Source organism: Protopterus annectens, chromosome 8.part0 (assembly GCF_019279795.1).
Source record: "Protopterus annectens isolate FY-2018-M chromosome 8.part0, PAN1.0, whole genome shotgun sequence".
Classification (NCBI taxonomy): domain Eukaryota; kingdom Metazoa; phylum Chordata; order Ceratodontiformes; family Protopteridae; genus Protopterus; species Protopterus annectens.
The window spans coordinates 322,004,823-322,024,313 of NC_056741.1; the positions used below are offsets into that span (position 1 = coordinate 322,004,823).

Here is a 19,491-nt window from a genome sequence, read left to right on the forward strand (position 1 = left end):
GAGGAGAGGCAGTAGCCCCCCCCCCCCCCCACACACACACACACACCTATTTTAAATATTTTGAACTATATACATGGATACTTGCAATTCCAATAAATTACTCTTTACTGAACTTAATATATATCCAAACTATGTGGGGGGCTATGCCCCCCACACCCCCCTTACTATATATACTAACTCCAGGGTCGCACAACAGTGGGGAAAAGGCCATATATAACTTTCAGTGAAATGTGTTTCAGTGAATTGAGTTTTCTGTGAATTGAGCTTTCAGTGATTTGTGAACAGTCATTTGACTTTCAGTGAAATGTGCTTTCAGTGAATAGTCCTAGACCCATATATATATATATATATATATATATATATATATATATATATATATATATATATATATATATATATATATATACACACACACACACACAAATATTACACACATACATACACACACACACATATACACACACACACACACACACACACACACACACACACACACACACACACACACACACAGTTTGCAGATGTGGGGGGAGTGCAGGGGGCTACCCTTCCTGCAAAAAAAAAAGTATTTTTGTGTTTTGCAACCTTTCAATGTTTTTGAGCAGCAACCTCCCAAGATTTTAGATTTATTGTGCTTACATAATCCCATGTTAATTAAACTAGATCCAATTATTCATTTTAAACCCATGGCTCATCTTTGTCCTTAGACTAACAGATTATTTTGGATTGGATAAGTCATTTCAATAATACTTCTAAAGATACAAGAAAGAAAACTATAGCTTCGCTGTAAAATTTAATTCAATATTGCTGAATATATGTGTGGTAACATTAGGCACAAGCAAGCAGAAATCAACAGACCAGCCACACATGCACAGACATCTGTAAACTGGTCAAATACATTACGAAAAAAATATATAAAATAATGTCAACTACTGGGACCACAGGAGCAGTAGAAGAAACAAAGTACAGATGCAGATCCCTGATAGACATGACAAAAGGGAGAAATGCTGAAATTAGATTCTGGACACTGTTGCAAAAACAGAACATGGAGTTGATAAACAGTGGGCAACAGTATGTTAGTCACACCACAAGGTGAGAATTGAAGCCCTATCAGTGTTTTAGAGTAAAGGTAAAACCATATTAGCTATTACCGTCATGGGTAAAATTCTGAAAATAAAAGAAAAGTAGCCCAAAGGGAAAGAACATTATTGTGAGTTTACAGAGTGATGTAAGAAAGTGAAGTAACATAACAGAAAAACACACTGAAAAATGGGGAAAACAAATACATAGCTGCAATAAGATTTTCTTTTCAATATTAATAAATTATTGACACAGACATATATACATAGAGTTACTGAAAATATGCACCATGCAAACAGAAGTGCCCAAAAGTGAGGAGAGAGGATTGCTGTTGAAGGAAGGAATCATTTTCGATATAAGGTGCAACTTCTGAAACTCCAGAAAGATCTCTTGCTTTGTAGTCAGATTTGTACCTTGGATAATTAATTATTTTTGTGATGACGTTACACAGCTCAATTTTGTCATGTGCTTTTTTAATGAAATATAAGCTAAGCTGAGGCAAGCTAAGGAGGAAGCAAGTAAGAACTTAGGCTGTAAACCATCACGGCCTTTCACATGCCATGAACTGCATGCACTTATGACACTAACAAATGGGCTAAGTACATTTTTTGTGCCCATGTAAAGGGTAGAGGGAAAACTGTCTTATAGAAAACACCTTAAAACGTGTGCCTTGGCAAAATCTTTAAAGTGGATTTTTACATTAGTTCAGGAAACATGGACACCATACCAATAAAAGAACTGCAAAAGTTATCACTGAAACAAGACAATATGGATAATAAGTCAAGAGAGAAACGTGACAGTCCTGGGCAACAGAGAATGACTAATCAGATTTTGGGACTTTAAAAGAGAAAATATTTATTTTCATCACTAGGAATTACAAGTGTTTTAAAGTGAACAGATGTCTATACTAATCTGTGTTGCAGGTAGGCACATATCTACTACTGCAATGTTTAAAATTTTGGAAACTTCAATGAATACTTTGATGTTTCATTCCTGCTCTTGAGCCAGAAGCTAAAGTGTGGAACCTTCCCCAATTACTTAAGTATCTTCAACAAAATGCTACTTACTTTCTTTGACTGGCAGATATACATGTTTACTTCTGTAACTTTGCTTGCAGACTCATTGTTTAAAGGGCTTCAGTTTCCATGTAGACTCACCAGGCAACAATCTTAAGAATTTCACAGATGCGCTAATATATAGTACTCTTGAATAGTCATTCTCAGATGCAAAACACCTAATTCAATAGACCCTGCATTGCATAATTAGCCAAGCAAACATTTGGCACTTTGATTTGCTGAAACAGATTCTAACATAAAAGTCAGCATAATGTCTGGAACTTTACAGTACTGTAAAATGAAAGAAGCTAAAATTAGCAGTTAACATCTGTTGATGTACCTTAGTTCTTCTACTATATGCTGTCAAAGCATATAAAATATATACTGTGGCACCATCATGCCCTGCTATATCACAGAATGCTGCACAGGATCTCATCTTACATTTTAATCACTTGATCTCAGCAACTGTGTAACTTGTAAGGCTGCTTTCTGTTACACATCCTCAGTGATGGCAGCCTCTTATAATATCCATCAGCCTCTACATACAGAAGTTAACTGTCTGCCTGACACAGGTGCTACAATTTAGTGGCAGAATTAACGTAGTAATTTTCTCTAGCCAAACACATTCACAAACCAATATTTTTAAGAACAGAATAATATAAGCCATTTATAGGAATTTTATACTTGCTTCAAGATACCACTATGCCAGGTTAACCCCAACAAAGAAGCACAGTACATTTACCCAGACATGAGCAAAGGGTTTGCATAACAGCTCATCAGAAATCATCAAAATTGCAACTTAATGTTCATACTTAAAGCAATGACTGGGAACCATTGTCTTTCTACAGCAATCATATTTACAAAAAAAATTGATGCACAGAACATACAACATTTATCATGCTCTTCTGTGACTCAACACAGTCCCAGGAAGCATTTATTCAATAAGATGTTCTATGTAATCTATTACTGTTCATGCTAACAGTGTAGTATGGTGAATGGAAGTCAATAGAGCGGTGAGATGAAAAGTACTCCTAGGGCACACATGGGATTTTTCAACTTTGTAGGTTCAACTGTCAAGATTACGACAACTGGGGGGCGTAGCCAAGATGGCGACCTGGTAACAGCACTTTCTCACAGCTCTCTTTCCTCAATAATATTTCAGACAGGAATTTTGAGAAAAAAACAACAATAAGAAGATATCTTCGCTACTAACCACTTTTTAATACCCAGAGACATCATCAGAACAATTTTTATCAACTTTCATTGGAAAATTCCTGTCAAATTAATTACTAGAATATCAACAGCAGCATCAGCTACTCAGAATAAGCCATCTCAGAAATCCACCTCAGGACCCAACATTCAAAAAGGATTTACATTCACTTATTTTAAATATTCAGGAGTTGACAACTAAAATAGAGAAGATGGATAATAAATTGGACTCTTTTAAAGAAAAATGTACTCAACAACTTGAACAGCTTCAGGAAATGTTCACACAACAGAAAGATCAAATTTCTGTCATAGAACAGTCCTTAAATGACATTGATTCCAGACTCCTGCAAGAAGAACAACAAACTGAATTGTTACTGCAACAAAATACACATCTTCTGGAGAAAATAGATGACATGGAAAACAGAATGAGAAGAAATAATATCCGAATATATGGTCTGCCAGAAAAAGCAGAGGGGGATAATATAATAAACTTTCTTACTACCTGGATCCCAAATGTATTAAAATTACCGGAAGCCCTTTCTTTTGGAATAGAACGTGCACACAGGCCATTGTCAACTTCAGGAAATGCATCTTTAATCAAAAACAAACCAAGATCAATAATTGTTAAACTTTTCTCCACGCAAGACAAGGAACTCATCCTCAAAAATGCTTGGACTAACTCACCCATTAAATATAATGATGCGTTAATTAGATTTGGCAATGGCTACTCTACAAAAGTAGTTTTTAAAAGAAAATAATTCATGCCAATAATAAAAATCTTGAAAAAGAAACAACTGAAGACCCATCTTTTGTTTCCAGCAAGACTTCGTATATTCCTTCCAGTGGGAATAAAAATATTTGAAACAGTGGATTCAGCAATAAAATATCTCACTACAAACAACATTTTAACACAGGAAGAATCTATGGATTGGACAAATAGTACACCAAAAAGAAATGCAGAAGTAAACAATTGGAAGACTGTTGAACAGAAGAAAAAAAAACTAAAGGACAAATAACTTATATGTTACATGTATCACAAAACTTTAAACAATGTCACAAAAACTAACAAGAAATTTTCCAGTCATTAATCACAGTAATATACCAGATACAGTTTCCATTTATTTTATCTCACTTAAAATTTAGAATAAATATAAACTGGGTAAACTAACATTATCATTTAGGTCTATCGTAACATATTTGAAACTTGATAACAATGTTTTTCTTTCTCTACATCTCTGAAGTCATCAACAAACAAAATGTATATAACAATATGTTCAAGATATATGCAAATGGATATCTGGTTCAAGCAGATATAACCATCTCACCATATATTTAACTATACTAGCAATTTGTTGTAAAATCTTTGAATGCACCATTCATATAATATGTCTAATCTAAGTTTTCCGATCGGGGCAGGGAGGTGAGCGGGACAAATACATTCTTTGAAAAATTATATATTTATGTTAAATGAGTTGCATAGTTAAAGTACTTAATCCATTAATGCTGTTGTAATGATTTGCTTTACTGAGATAGAAAGACAGCTTGGGTGTGCGCACATGTCTGGTTGTATGGATTATGATGTTGTAGCATCCCGGTACACCTCATGGACTCTTATTGCGTTTTTAACATATATATATATATATATATATATATATATATATATATATATATATATATATATATACAAAGCTTCCTTACTGGAAGGGGGGATAATGTTGTGTTTATTGAAGATGCTTGAACTGTGTTGTAGCTATGCAGTAGAAAAATATTTTCACGAGCGATACTTTGAAAGATAAGAAAAATCTTCACTACTTTTCCTGCTCAGTTCACGAGACAGCAGTCTCAAATATGCATACAAGTAATATATAAAAGTTGTAATTTTCATTGTAACCACTTTGTGATTATGTATGACGCCCTTTAAATAATATGTAATTGCAATATCATTAGGCAAGGAAGTAAATCTCAAAACAAGCACATCTTAAAACTCTTCGACTACAAGAAAAATAATGTGTATATAGAAGATGATTGAGTTGTGCTGGATGGTTATAGTTAGTTAAGAGTTTAAACCCTTACATGCTATTACAGTAAATTATTCTACACTACTAGAATGTCATATTGAATCTTTTATATGAAGTAAAGCATTTGGTGCTGTTTGTTTTACTAGCAGGTGTCATGTAGTATGTCTCACATATAACATAGGAATGTCTTGCATATAACATAGATAAATACATGCAAAAAAAAATATTACCAAGAGCGATGCTTTGAAAATCAAGAAAAATCTTCACTACGTTTCCCACCCCGTCCATGAGACAGTAGCCTTAAATACACACGCAAGAAACACCCAAATGTCTTATGTCTCATTGCGAGCACTTCATGCTTGTGTATAACGTCCTTTGAATAAAATGTAACTGCAGCATTCCTGGACAAGGAAGTAAATCCCAAAACGAGCACTACTTAAAGTGCTAGTGCACCTGAATTACGAAGCTACATGTTGACCCTTTTGTGTTACTGATTATTACTAAACATTTAACACACTTAAACTAAATAAATAAAACATGATTAGATTTAGTAAACAGACACTAAACAAATTTTCTAATAGGTTCTCTATATACTAACAGAAATAGCAACCTACGCATAGTTATTGTTAGAAAAAAGTTAAATATTGTTAAGATATACAGAAAGGCAATACTCTATACATAGTTATATACATTAATATTAAGAATTTCTAATACTAGAATATTACATATATACAATAAGAATCATAAATAGCTGTGTGGGTTCATAGATTGCTACTAGAATATCAACCCTGGGGCTTGTATAAATCTAGTCATGGCAGTTCTCTGGCTGTTTCTATTCATAATGTTTGCTTACCGGGACACCTGTTTGCCGGGGTGACCGTTATGATCCCCGGGGTGATTTTCCTCTCTCCCGTCCAGTCATCGGGGTTCGTTTCCGGAGTCTGGCCAGTCTGTGGGTCGGGAACCTATCTCTCCACTATGTTTTACTTCAGTATTTTGAATATTAAGATATGTAAAGACCATTATATATAAGTATATGTACATATATTTATATACATGTACATATATTGTCATATAAGCCGTCACAATTTTTGTAAAGAGTTCTGGAATATGACTTGGAAAACTACTTTCTCAAAAGCTAAAGAATAATAAATCTAATTATTTCATACAGAGTGAGGAAGAAAATGGGAAATATTCACATAAATATAAAATAAATAATATTCTTATAGCACAGCTGTATTACATGATAGAGACTCTAGAGGTGGAAAATTACCCTAAACAAATTGCGAGTATAATGAAACTACAATCTAAAAAGAACATAAGTAATATAAATAATAATCCCATAACAAGAATACCTTCATATGTTACAAAATTAACAGACTTTAAAGAATTTTTTGAAGGTGAAATAAAAACTTTCCTTGAACTAAATACCACAGAGAACATTTCAGAAATATATATATCTGGGACTCCTTAAAAGCATATATATGGAAAAGTACTACCCTGGTATATTAATAAAAGAAAAATATGGAATAAAGACATGCTAGAATTACAAAAGAAAGCCGATAAATAAAAACTAGGAATTCAAGAAGGAAATAAAGATTTAATTCAAGAATTACTACAAATTAACAACAAATATGCGGAAATTTTACATCACAAGACAATGATTATCCTAGAAAAGATCAAATTAAATCCTTATTCAATAAATCCAGCACATCAGAGACAAATAGCTAAAAGAACAAAAAAAAATAATAAAATCTAAGCAAATAAAAGAATTATATATTCCTAATACAAAGAAAAAAGTCACGGACCTAAATAGTATATTAGAAGCATTTAGATTACAATACAACTATGATAACCTTTCAAGCATCCATGAAAAACCTGACAAAGATATAAAAAATTATCTTAAAAACAAAATTCTTACTAGATTAACACAGGAATAAATTGACACTATAAGCAAACCAATTACTATGACAGAACTAAACTCACAGATTAAAAAGCTTAAATTAAATAAAGCACCTGGCCGTGATAATATAACATCAGAAATGTATAAAGTAATACCTAATCAAGCTATATCTTTACTCTTAAAAGTATACTCCATAGTTAATCAAAATATAATTATACCACCTTCATGGAAATATTCATTGATATCACCAATAATTAAATCAGACAAAGGTGAGACACAATGTTTGTCATATAGACCAATATCCTTATTAAACATCGATTATAAAATGTTCATGGCAATATATGCAGACAGAATTAAACACTTTCTTCCCATGCTAATACATGATGACCAGACAGGATTTGTCAAAGGAAGAAATACATATGATAATCTTAAAAGAATTCTGTCATTGATAGATTATAGTAAACATGCAAACTTGGATTTAAATATAATATCCTTAGATATTAATAAAGCATTTGATTCTGTTAACTGGAATTTCCTTACACTAGTCCTAAAAGAATATAATTTTCCTACATCTTTTATCGCCCTTATTCAGTCACTATATAAAGACTCCATAGCATATGTTAAATTAGGTTCATATAGATCTGGTCCCATACTAATCAAAAAAGGAACTAAACAAGGCTGTCCCCTATCACCACTATTATTTGCATTACTTATAGAACCATTTGCAAATCAGATAAGATCAAATAGTAATATTAAAGGCATCTGCATCAACAAAACGTTATCTCTTAAATTACAGTTATTTGCAGATGATATACTTCTTACCCTATCAGACACTAATGCATCTTTACAAGCTTTGTTTAAAGAAATAAATACTTTTCAAACTATTTCAGGTTTACAGTTCAATGAAAACAAAACAAAAATTATGTCATGTAATACTAAAAAGAAACATATAAACAAAAAATATTCCAAATACATAGCAGAGGATAATAAAATAGTATATCTAGGCATTAACTGACTCACTTATATATAATTATAATAAAACACTAGATAAAATAGAGCAAGCGATATCTACCTGGAACAGATATATGTTTACAATGGGAGACAGATTATACCTCATTAAATCAATTATTTTTCCTAAAGTATTATATCTAATACAAAGTTTTTCACTGCCATCTCCCAAGTATATCACTCAGAGATATAATAAACTAATATTAAAATTTTTATGGTTCCCAAACAAACCCTGAATTGCTTTAAATAAACATTTACCAAACTGGGAAGATGGAGGAATTAATTTACCTGATATTGAGATATATATTATGTTCTCTGCTGTTAAAAATATAACCTTATGGTTAAATGCTCACTACAAACCTATATGGAAACAATTACATGAACAGGTCTATACTGAACTTAGTCATCACAACATATCAAATCATTTAACTATAACACCATTTCCTTTAGTTTGGATGTTAAAAGATTATCTAGAAGATAAAAATAAAAATAATAAACTGCCATCTAAATATATGAACATTACACTAACAACATTTAAATTGTTCATAAACAAAGTCCCAAATATTAATTCATGGTTCTTTCTGATCTTTCCTATAGCCTTCACACCCACTATCCTTGATGCATACCAAATTCAGAAAATGAATATGCTCAAGATAGGTTCAATAAGCTACTGGCATCAGCTGGTAGAACAAGAGAAAATATTAACTAAAGATCAGATAACCAGAAAATATAATATAAATAATGACTCATGGCTACTTTTGCAAAATCTAAGACAATATCTTATAAATAGAATTGGACAAATGCAAGATACAGTTAGAGATACTGTCCCAAAATTTATTGATTACATTATAATTAATAATCAACCTTATCAAGGTGCTGGATATCTATCTAACATTTACAAAAAAATTAAAACAACAAAAATATACCAAATAGACACCTCCCGCAATTATTATACACACATAAATAATCACCCTCCTAACGAAAAGGAAAAAAAGATTATCTTAAAATCTTCCAAGAAGTCATCATTATCAATAAACTTGCAGTTATTCACTTGAAGATATTTGAATAGAAGTTTTTATACACCACATAAATTATCTAAGATGTATGCAAGTGAAGATCTATGTTGGAGATGCCAGACTAAAATAAGACCAGACTGGCAACACATTTTCTATGAATGTAAGTGTCTTACTTTGTATTGGAATAATATTAATTATTTTTTTCAGACTGTTTTTAATGATAATTATCAATTATCAAAATCTATGATTTTATTCAACTCTCCTGTTCTAGATTGTGTGCCAAAAAAGATTTTCAAATCTTATGGACTTCAATGGCAGCAGCTCGCAAAATCATCACCATTCACTGGAAAAGTGAGACTCCTCCTACATTTAATGAATTTAAAAATTTAGTTAGAACAGTTGGACAAATGGAAATATCTACTCTGAAGAACAGAACTACCAGACTTACAACTTTATACAACTCTTGGATGAAAATACTAGAAATAATTGAGAAAATGGACAAAGATATATGAACTTATATATCATACTTCAGGTTACACCTTAAACTTATTTATGGCTTTCTTCTTAACAGACACCAATGTATATAGTTATATAATGTTTTTAAAGTTTATAGGTTTTACAATTGTATATATATCATTTTCATTTTTGATCTCATGTAATATTTGACAAATTATCAATAAAAAAAAAGATTGCAAGATTACGACAACAAATCATGTATTATTTTTCCTGTGAGAGAACAGGCTAATATTTTTTTCTTTGTGTTCTTATTTATATTTTGCATTTAAGTTTCATAATCCAGATATTTTTATTTCTAATTAATGGTATAATTCAAAAATTGTTATTTAATGTTTAACCATCAAATTCAATGTCCTGTGTTTTCACTTGTCTAATGACTGTCTAGAAAACCAATAATCAAAAGTAGAAATTTCATTAAAAATGAATATACATGTTCTCTGTGGCTCATATGCATAGTGTTTCTGTTTAGTCTTAAAGCTTTATGCATTTTCCTTAATCTTTGTTTCTATATTGCAACTATTTCCTTTTTCTTTACAATTTTGATCAGAAAATGAATACAACCACAGATTCATAACAGGATAAATAAGCCATGTCAAAAATGTTAACTTATAACTGACTTCTCACCTTTATCAATCTGTCTCCACGTTTTAGTCTGTTATCACTTTTGGCTGGGTCTTGGACAATATCATGCACGTAACATCCTGTATCCTCTATTCCTTTTGTCACTGTGAATCCAAGACTCCCCTTTTCTGATTTGATCAGTGTAACATCCAGTTCTACTTCCTGCAGAATTAAATAAAACACTGCTCAGGTTCAGCATTGATGGTCTCCAAGAAACACATGCAATATTGCCTGAAGAAAATGGATAATTGTGAAATACATGATGTGCAGTGCTTCAGCATGGAAGTTCAAGCTTCACAAAGTGCGAGTTCAAGTGAATACAAAAGAAGACAAGGAAAGAATGTGGAATAGTTCAAGTTTTTGACTCAAAGCTGTCGTGCATTATTCTTTCTGATCGAGACTAAAAAGAAAAGTCAGTCATTTCTGGTATATAAGCAAAAGGAAATGTACATTCTCTGGTTTGTAAAATTTATAAGGAAAGCCTACAAAGCAAAGGAGAAGAAGAAAGCAGATGGCCAAGTGAAATAAACTTTTACACATGATCTGAAAGAAATAACATGGCCAACTATATTCATTACAATTAATGCACAGTAAAGAAAATATCACAAAGCCATGTTTTATCCAAGCATTCTGCCATTTTTATTAATACAAAATACACAAGACAGAAATGTGGTCTTTTCCTCTGCAGTAAAAGTACTGGATGTTTATTGTGTGGATAGCTATACATTATGGAAACCTGGTTTTAATAATGCAAATATAAATATTATTTTTTTCTAACAGAATTATTTAATATGTAAGTAACCAACCTAGAAATTATACTGCTGGGTAGTTCACCTGTACAACTAGCACCTTTGACCCAGGTTTGTAAGAAGCCCCCTGTATAACCAACTCCAGTTTGTAAATGCCATATGACATCCTAGATAAAATATTTCACAAACAAAATGCTTTGAAAATTACCTTTCAGTTAAAAAAAATGAAAATAAATGGAATTATCTTCTGTCATATTTTATATAAGAGAGTACATGCATGCATTAACCACTTCTGAAGTAATAAATGTTCACGAGTTTCAAGACAGTTTTACAGGAGTGTGTATATTTACTTGCCACCACAGTAGTTCCAGTACAGGTAACCACTCCAATGTGATTACAGTGAGTACAAAAGGATGTTTCAAATGATGGCCCAATATTTTCGATGGTTATAACATCATTTTTAAATACCCAAACAAATCAAAAGTTTCAGCAAAAATCTCTAAACACATCTAACCATGTTCAAGAGATGCTAAGGAGAAATTACAATTGTAAATTCTGGGGGTTTAATAAGCCCTTTCAAAAGATTTCAGTGCAGGTGCAAGACACTGTGTAGTAATAACAAGACAGTGTCATTTTTAACATATCTTCTTTTAATTACATCGCACAAAAATTAGTTGGTTACGTAAAGGGCTTTTTGAAATATTTAGTTCCTTCCCCAAGACAATCTGTTTTATTCAGTGGTCATCTCATTAGCGGTGGTGTAGCATCAATTTTGTAGTAGGGGAAGCAGAAATATAAATGTGTGTGTGTGTGTGTGTGTGTGTGTGTGATTGGTTGATCAATGTACCTTAAATAATATCAATAATTTATATGGTACAAACATACTGTATAATCCATTCGCCTTTTTGAGATCAGCCTGCTAAAGCCAGTACATCCATTATGACTTTAAATAACAATAGCTCCTGATTAGTGCTGAAATACTTAATAAAAAAAACCCTCAAATTATGTTGTTTCATGATATTATGGCTTTGTCTCAACTTAACTGTATGGCGACCCATGGTGCCCGAATTTAAGTGTCACACCATTTGGGGGCATCATCAGAGCATGTGATGTACCTTTAAGAAGCATTCCAGTCAGTGGGCACATGCATATAAGTACTGAGCACGTGAAAGTGAGAGTGTCGTTTTGAGTGAGCAGCCAGAGTGAGAGCATGCAAGTATGTAGTCAGTCACTTAGTTCATTTAACTTCAGTGTTCCTGCCACCCATCCTGATGTGTTTGTAAACAATAAATTACTTAAACGAACATCCAAGCCTCAACATCTTCTTACTGTACACAAGATGAGTGACATGGTGTCCGAATCAGATCCAGAGTCACATCAATGAGGCAAATGATTAAAGTTGGAGGAATATACAGGAGTGGATCATCTCAACTGCTCAAACAGCTCGTAAAAAAGGTCAGAAACAAATTACAGGTGTTAAAACTCGCTTAAATTAATTCTTTTGCTACAAATATAAAACAAAGCACTCAGAACGCTCAAAATAAATTTCTTATTAAACAAAATGTCTGAAACTGCGAAATATTAATAAAAATATTCAAAATAATTATGAAAATGGTTGAAACAATATCTGAATCGCATAAAATGTACAAAAAGGGAAAGCAACAGAATTTTTTTCACTATGTACTACTTTTTCGTATTAACTAAAATTAATCAAGGTATCTGAAGTGTGCAAGGTGTAAGCAAGTGTGTGCAGTATTACAGTGCAGTTATTTCACAAAGTACAGTTATTTCAAAGAACATTCACAGAGTACAGTCTTTCAAATAGCTTATCATGCATTTAACTATTATTATAAGTACCTGGTGTGTGTGCATGTTTGCACATGATTACAAGGGCCAAGACTGCACTGGGGTTTACTATAATCTGTAGGCATGGCAAAAGGTTTTCTCAGATCCGCACTGCTTGTGTTTGATAACAGTACTGCAGAAAATTGGAGAGTGTTTGAGCAGGAATACAATCTTTTCATAAATGCTGGTTTTTATGACAAAGACACACACACAAAGGCATTTATTCAGCTTAATTTAGCTGGTTCAGAGGCCACTGAAAGAGAGCGTTCATTTGTGTATGCACCTGCTGTGTTTGCCAGGGAGGGGGAAGACCACCATAATGTGGTACCAGCTGAAATGTGGGAAGACCCTGAGTGCTTAAAATGTAAATTTAGAGAATTGTTTAACCCCCAGACAAGTATTACAATTGAAAGACACTTGTTTTACACAAGAGATCAAAAGCCTGGTAAAAATTTTGCAGCATATATAACTGACTTGAGAAATACGGCCAAAATGTACAGACTTGGTGATGTGAGAGACGATCTGATAAAGGACAGGCTCGTGTGTGACAGCAATAATGACATAGTGAGAAAGATTTTGCTTCGAGACAGTGATTTGACATCAAATAATGCCACTGAGATTTGAAAGATATACGAGCTTACAGAAAGGCACACAAGTATGCTTCCAAATGAGAAACCAAGCCTTCCAGTACCTTCCGAAGCTCATGTAGATAGTATGCAACACAAGGTTAAAAGATACACTCCAAAGGGTGGAGTTGCCACAGCCCCAACTTCAGTGAAACCCACAGCTACTTTAGTAAGGCCTAAGGTGCACACATCAAAGCACAGGGGTGACTCAGCAAAACCCATAGCAAGTCTTATATACATAGTTAACTGTCGTAACTATGGTGGTAATCATGAATCCAAATGAGAAAAGTGCTTTGCTTTTGGTCAGCAGTGTCATTCTTGCAGTAAGTGGAATCATTTCAATAGATTTTGTAGATCAAATGAGGGACACTCTTTTATTAAAAGACGGCATTCCAAGAGGCAAGTTGATCAATTAAAAAGTTGCGACCCCACTTTTTATGTTGATCGTGTGTCTGTGCTTGGTGAAACAGTCAATGCAGTAGATTTGTGGGCAAAGAATGAAATCTTTTGTACTGTTTGGATTAACTGGAGTCCAGTAGAGCTCAAAGTAGATACTGGCTCAAAGTGCAATATTATGTCAGCAGAAACATTTGCTAGAGTAAATGTTTCAGAACAACTTGATTTGACAAAGTGTGCAAAGCATGTTTATGGTGGTGAAGAGGTTCAAACTGAAAACTCAGTAGTGCTTTCATGTTACTCTGCCAGGAACAGCTATGACTTGCAGTTTTATGTAGTCAACAGACACATGCAGTCATTATTAGGCCTAAGAGACGGTGTGAAAATGGGACTGCTTTCATTTAATACAAAAGTCCACAATTTAAGCCTGAATGACAACAGCTCAAATTTTGCCCAAACTATTTTTCTGAGTATGCTGATATTATTGCAGACAAACTAGGCAAACTACCAGTAGTGTACTCCATGGAGTTAGACCCAGAGGTCAGCCCAATTATCAGACCAGCACGGAAAGTTCCAGTAGCTAAGCCAAACCTAATCAAAGCCGAGCAGAGACAAAATGGTGCACCTAGGAGTAATTTGTCCAGTAGAAGAACCTACTGAATGGGTATCCTCCATGGTAGTATCGCATAAGAAAAGCTCAGACAATATCAGAATGTGTATTGATCCAAGAGATTTGAACAAAGCATTAAAAAGGCCTCATCATCCAAAGCACACAGTTGAAGAGGTCGCTGCCCTCATGCCAAACGCCACTGTTATTTTCTGTCTTAGATGTAAAGAGTTCATTTTGGCAAATTTTGCCTGACCATAAATCATTGTTAACCACATTCGGTACGCCATTAGGAAGATACAGGTTTCTGAGAATGCCATTTGTAATAAATTCTGCCAGTGAAGTCTTTCAGCATGCGATGGAGCAAATTTTTTCGGGCTATCCATGTGCTATTATAGTAGATGATATTCTAGTAGGAGGCAATGATGAAGTCGAATGTATAAGAAACCTAAAGAAAGTTCTGGAAAGAGCACGTGAAGGGAATCTTAAGTTGAATCCTCAGAAGTGCAAATTCAGGCTACAATAAGTTACTTATGTTGGTCACTTGTTTACCAGTTTAGGCTTACGACCAGATCCTTCCAAGTAAACAGCACTTCTCGGGATGCCAGCTCCAGATAATGTTCAAGCCCTCCAAAGTTTTCTTGGCATGGTCACGTATAAGTTCATTCCAGATTTAAGCCAACTTTCAGCACCAAAGAGTATTTGATATCCTGAAACAGAAAATTGCCAGTCCACTGACCCTCAGCTACTATGATGTTCACAAACCAGTTATGCCTTCCTGTGATGCTTCTAAGTTTGATTTAGGTGCAGTCATTCTTCAAGAGGGTCAACCAGCAGCCTACGTTTCGAGAACTCTTACCCAAACTGAGATGCAATATGCCCAGATTGAGAAAGAGTTTTTGGCAATTGTGTTTGCATGTTCGAAGTTTCATGATTAGATTTATGGTTGACCAATCCAGATCAAAACTGATCACCACTCTTTAGTTACTATTTTGAGAAAGCCTATGCATACAGCTCCTGCCAGACAGCAACGCGTGATGTTCAAAATTATAGAAGTACAATTTCAATCTTGTTTACATGAAAGGCAAACTTCTTTATCTTGCTGATACCTTATCCAGGTCACCCAGAAAAAAAACATAGAACGGCATAACAATGAGCAACTTGATTTTGAGGTGATGGAAGTGAGAAATTTTTCTTCCACACATCTTGATGGGCTCAGAATTCACACAGCTTCAGATCCAATTCTCCAGAAGCTAAACCTCTTTATCATTCCAGGATGGCCTTCAAAGCAATCTTGTTTACCAGTAGAATTGTAGCAGTATTTTCCATACAGAGATGAGAATTTGTCAGACAATGGTATCATCTTGAAAGGTCCTAAAGTGATTGTTCCAAAATCCTTGTAACAAGAGTACATTCAGATCTCACATCATGGCTACCCAGGAACTGAATCTTCCAAAATAAGAGTGAAAGGACAAGTACTTTGGCCTTCTATGTCAAGAGATATCGAGAAAGTACTTTCATCTTGTTCAGTATGTAATAGTACAAACCTGCATCAAGAAAAAGAACCACTTCAGTTAAGCCAGATTCCTGAACTACCTTGGTCGACAGCAACCACAGATATCTTCGAGTGGAATGGTCAAAATTACTTGGCGTTAGTAGACTCTTATTCAAATTGGTTCGAGATTGAACTACCTCCCAACCTAACTTCCAGTACTGTCATTACTAAGTTGAAGAGACATTTTTCTGTCCATAGTAGTCCACACAGTTATTTCTAGCAATAGGTTCATAAGTTCATAGGATGATACTAGGCTATTGGCCCGGAGGCCCTTATAAGCCTAGCCAAGAATTTTGCCCATGTTCCCTCAAAGTCATCACCTGTTTCCCCTGTCCAGCAGGGACACAGGTGGGATCCCGGGAGTGTATTTTCTGTTTCCCATTCAGTCATCCAGGTTCCTCTTAAAGAGGACTAGAGAGGTACTCTGCTTGACATGGAGAGGGAGACTATTCCACAAGTGGAGGAGTCTTTGGGACAAACATCTATCCTGCCAACAAGTTCTACTAATGTCACAGACCAGGTTAATGCCTTGCATGTGGGTTGCTCGAGTGGAGTTTGTCTTATGGATATGCAGCAACTCCATCAAGGCTGGGTCTGAGATGAACATGTATGCCAGTCACAGGTCACCTCTGAGCAGTCTGTATGAGACTGAGTAGAGAGACAGAGCTTTTAGCTTATTTGTATAGGATAGTTGTTTGAGACCTTAGATATTCCTGGTCAGGAAACTCTGTGGTCTCTGCAACTGCTGCATGTGCTTGGAAAGGTACATACCGAAGGAGGCACTGTACTCGATAATGGGTCTGATAAAGGAAGAGTACAGGGATGCTATGACCTTCTTGTTCCTGGATGAAATACCCTTATTTATGAGGTGCGCCATGTAGAAAGCCCTCTGTACAATGAAGGCAACGTGGTGGTCAAAAGTGAGGTTGCTATCAACCTGGGTGCTCAAGTCCCTCATGACTGATTGCATGCTTAGTATGTTGTTATTAAAGTGATGATTAGTGGGGATGCCATTTTCCCCAGAGGGGATAATGATGCCTTTCTTGGCATTCAGTTTGAGGGCATGCTTCTGGCACCAGTCATTAGTGTGATTAATGCCCTCTTGGAGGATGCAGCACAAAAATGTAGCAGAACAAAAAATGGCTGTAACTATGACAAAAGCAAACAATGCAGTAAAAAGACCAGAGACCATTTAGTTCATGAGCGCTTTCGCAGGTCAAGAAAATACTGCTTCATCAGACAATACATCACAGGAGCAGTGAGTTTAAATACAAGCAATGACCAATAAAACTGCTCAATCAATTAAGTAATAAAAATCCCTTAAAAATTATTTAAAGACAAATACTCATATAACCCATTTAAAATAAAAGCATACAGCTACATATACAAAGAATTCAAGTATATATGCAAAATCTTTAATATAAATATATATATATATATATATATATATATATATATATATATATATATATATATATATATATATATACACACACACACACACACATATCTATATATATATATATATATATATATATATATATATATATATATATATATATATAGGTCTATGAACATGGGTTCCTAGCTTTGAGGGCTGGTTTGATCGAAACACAATCATTTAATCCCTTCCCTCTAGAAGCTCTTAACCTGATTATCCATCTCATCTCTGATGTATCTGTCAGGTTTCTAACATTACCCCCCTTGTTTACCAACATTAACAGTCTCAATGACCATAAAATTAAAAGTGTGTGTTTCATCTCTAGAGTTTACATGTTTAGCTACAGCATTAGTATCTGACCAGGTACTAATAGCATATAAATGCTCCCTGACCCATTCCCTTAGTTTCATGTCAGTCTTGCCCACATAATAAGAGTAGCACACTTTACAGTGAGCTAAATAAACACGATGACAGGTATTACAATTTGCATTTGTACTGAACTTCCATTCTCTGCCTGTATCCAAATGGATAAACTTGCCCCTGGAATTAATATAGGGACAATACTTACATTTAGTAGAAGGAAATGTCCCACCAGGATGACTGATAGTATCCATATTGGCTCCAAATTATGCTGTCGCAGATGCAGGTTGTCAAATGCGTCGTCGTCGAACTGAAAAGCGCAAAAAGGCAAAATAGCGAAACGGCTTTTCAGCGAATTCTTTCACTGGGAAAGAATTTGTTTGGCCGCTTTCGCTACTTTGCCTTTTCGGCACCATAGTGCGATCTCAAAGTTGGTATATTTAAGTCGGGGGGCACAGCCCCCCACGTCAGGGGTGTGGGGAGGCAAAGCCTCTCACATTATGCAATGTTTTATAGTTTTTTTTTTTATCTCGGAACAACGATTTTTTCCCTTGGAAAAAAAATCGCTGTTCTGAGGTTTGACGTTGTAAACTTTAACTTACATGGGGTTGATTATGTGTCGTTCGCTCTTTTGAGCGTGCGATATCATAATATAGACCCCTCCACATCACTATCTATCCTAGGATAACACAACAATTGTTTTAGGGATCTTTTGTTTCTATACAAAAAGGTTCAGTTTATCTCCTACAATGGACCTCACTTCGGGGTCTACCTACAAGACCTGTCAATGTTTCTGGAGAACATCAGTAATTTGTCTTACATTACGCGAATAGGTAACCGGTAACGTAACAACTGACTGGTGATTTCATCTATCCACTGATATATCATTTTGAATAGGTTGTAAGGCTCTATCAACCTCTATTTCACTGTACCCCCTTTTCATAAACCTTTTCCTTAAAGAGGCTAGTTCTTCTCGGAACCTCTCTTCTCTGTCATTTAATATGGCCCTGTCCCTGCATCATATTCTTAAATATGTGTGTTGGGTGCATGCTCTGATGGTGGAGGTAAGAATTCCTATAGCAATCCTTCCTAAATACCCAGATATCAGTTGTATTATCAGGATTTTAGCTATTAACACATCCAAAAATTCAATTTCACTGGGGGAACTATTAATGCTAAACTTCAAAAATGGTGTGGAACTTTTCAGATATTCAAAGAACTCTTGCAACTGATCTCCAGTACCCCTCCATAAAATGAAGAGGTCGTCAACGAATCGCCTGTAAAAATAGACGCATTCACGGAATATAGATTCCAAAATGACTCATTTTTTCCAAACAATCACAACTATGTTGGTGTAGCTATGAGCACTGGAAGTGTCCATAGCTACGCCATATTTTTGTAGGAACATTTCATTCCCAAACATCATCACATTGTTCTCCAAGATTAGTTCCATAAATAGACATAAAACGTCCTTAAACCTATTATC

General features: G+C 34.5%; 1 protein-coding gene across 2 annotated transcripts in view; it reads right to left on the reverse strand.

The window, feature by feature from the left end:
- Window positions 1-19,491, reverse strand: part of PTPN13 (protein tyrosine phosphatase non-receptor type 13) — a 1,949,788-nt gene that overhangs the window by 528,993 nt on the left and 1,401,304 nt on the right. For both annotated transcript variants that reach the window (XM_044079819.1, XM_044079818.1), the window contains one exon: window positions 10,430-10,588. In XM_044079819.1, the coding sequence (XP_043935754.1) occupies window positions 10,430-10,588 (159 nt within the window). The remainder of the gene's footprint in view (window positions 1-10,429; window positions 10,589-19,491) is intronic.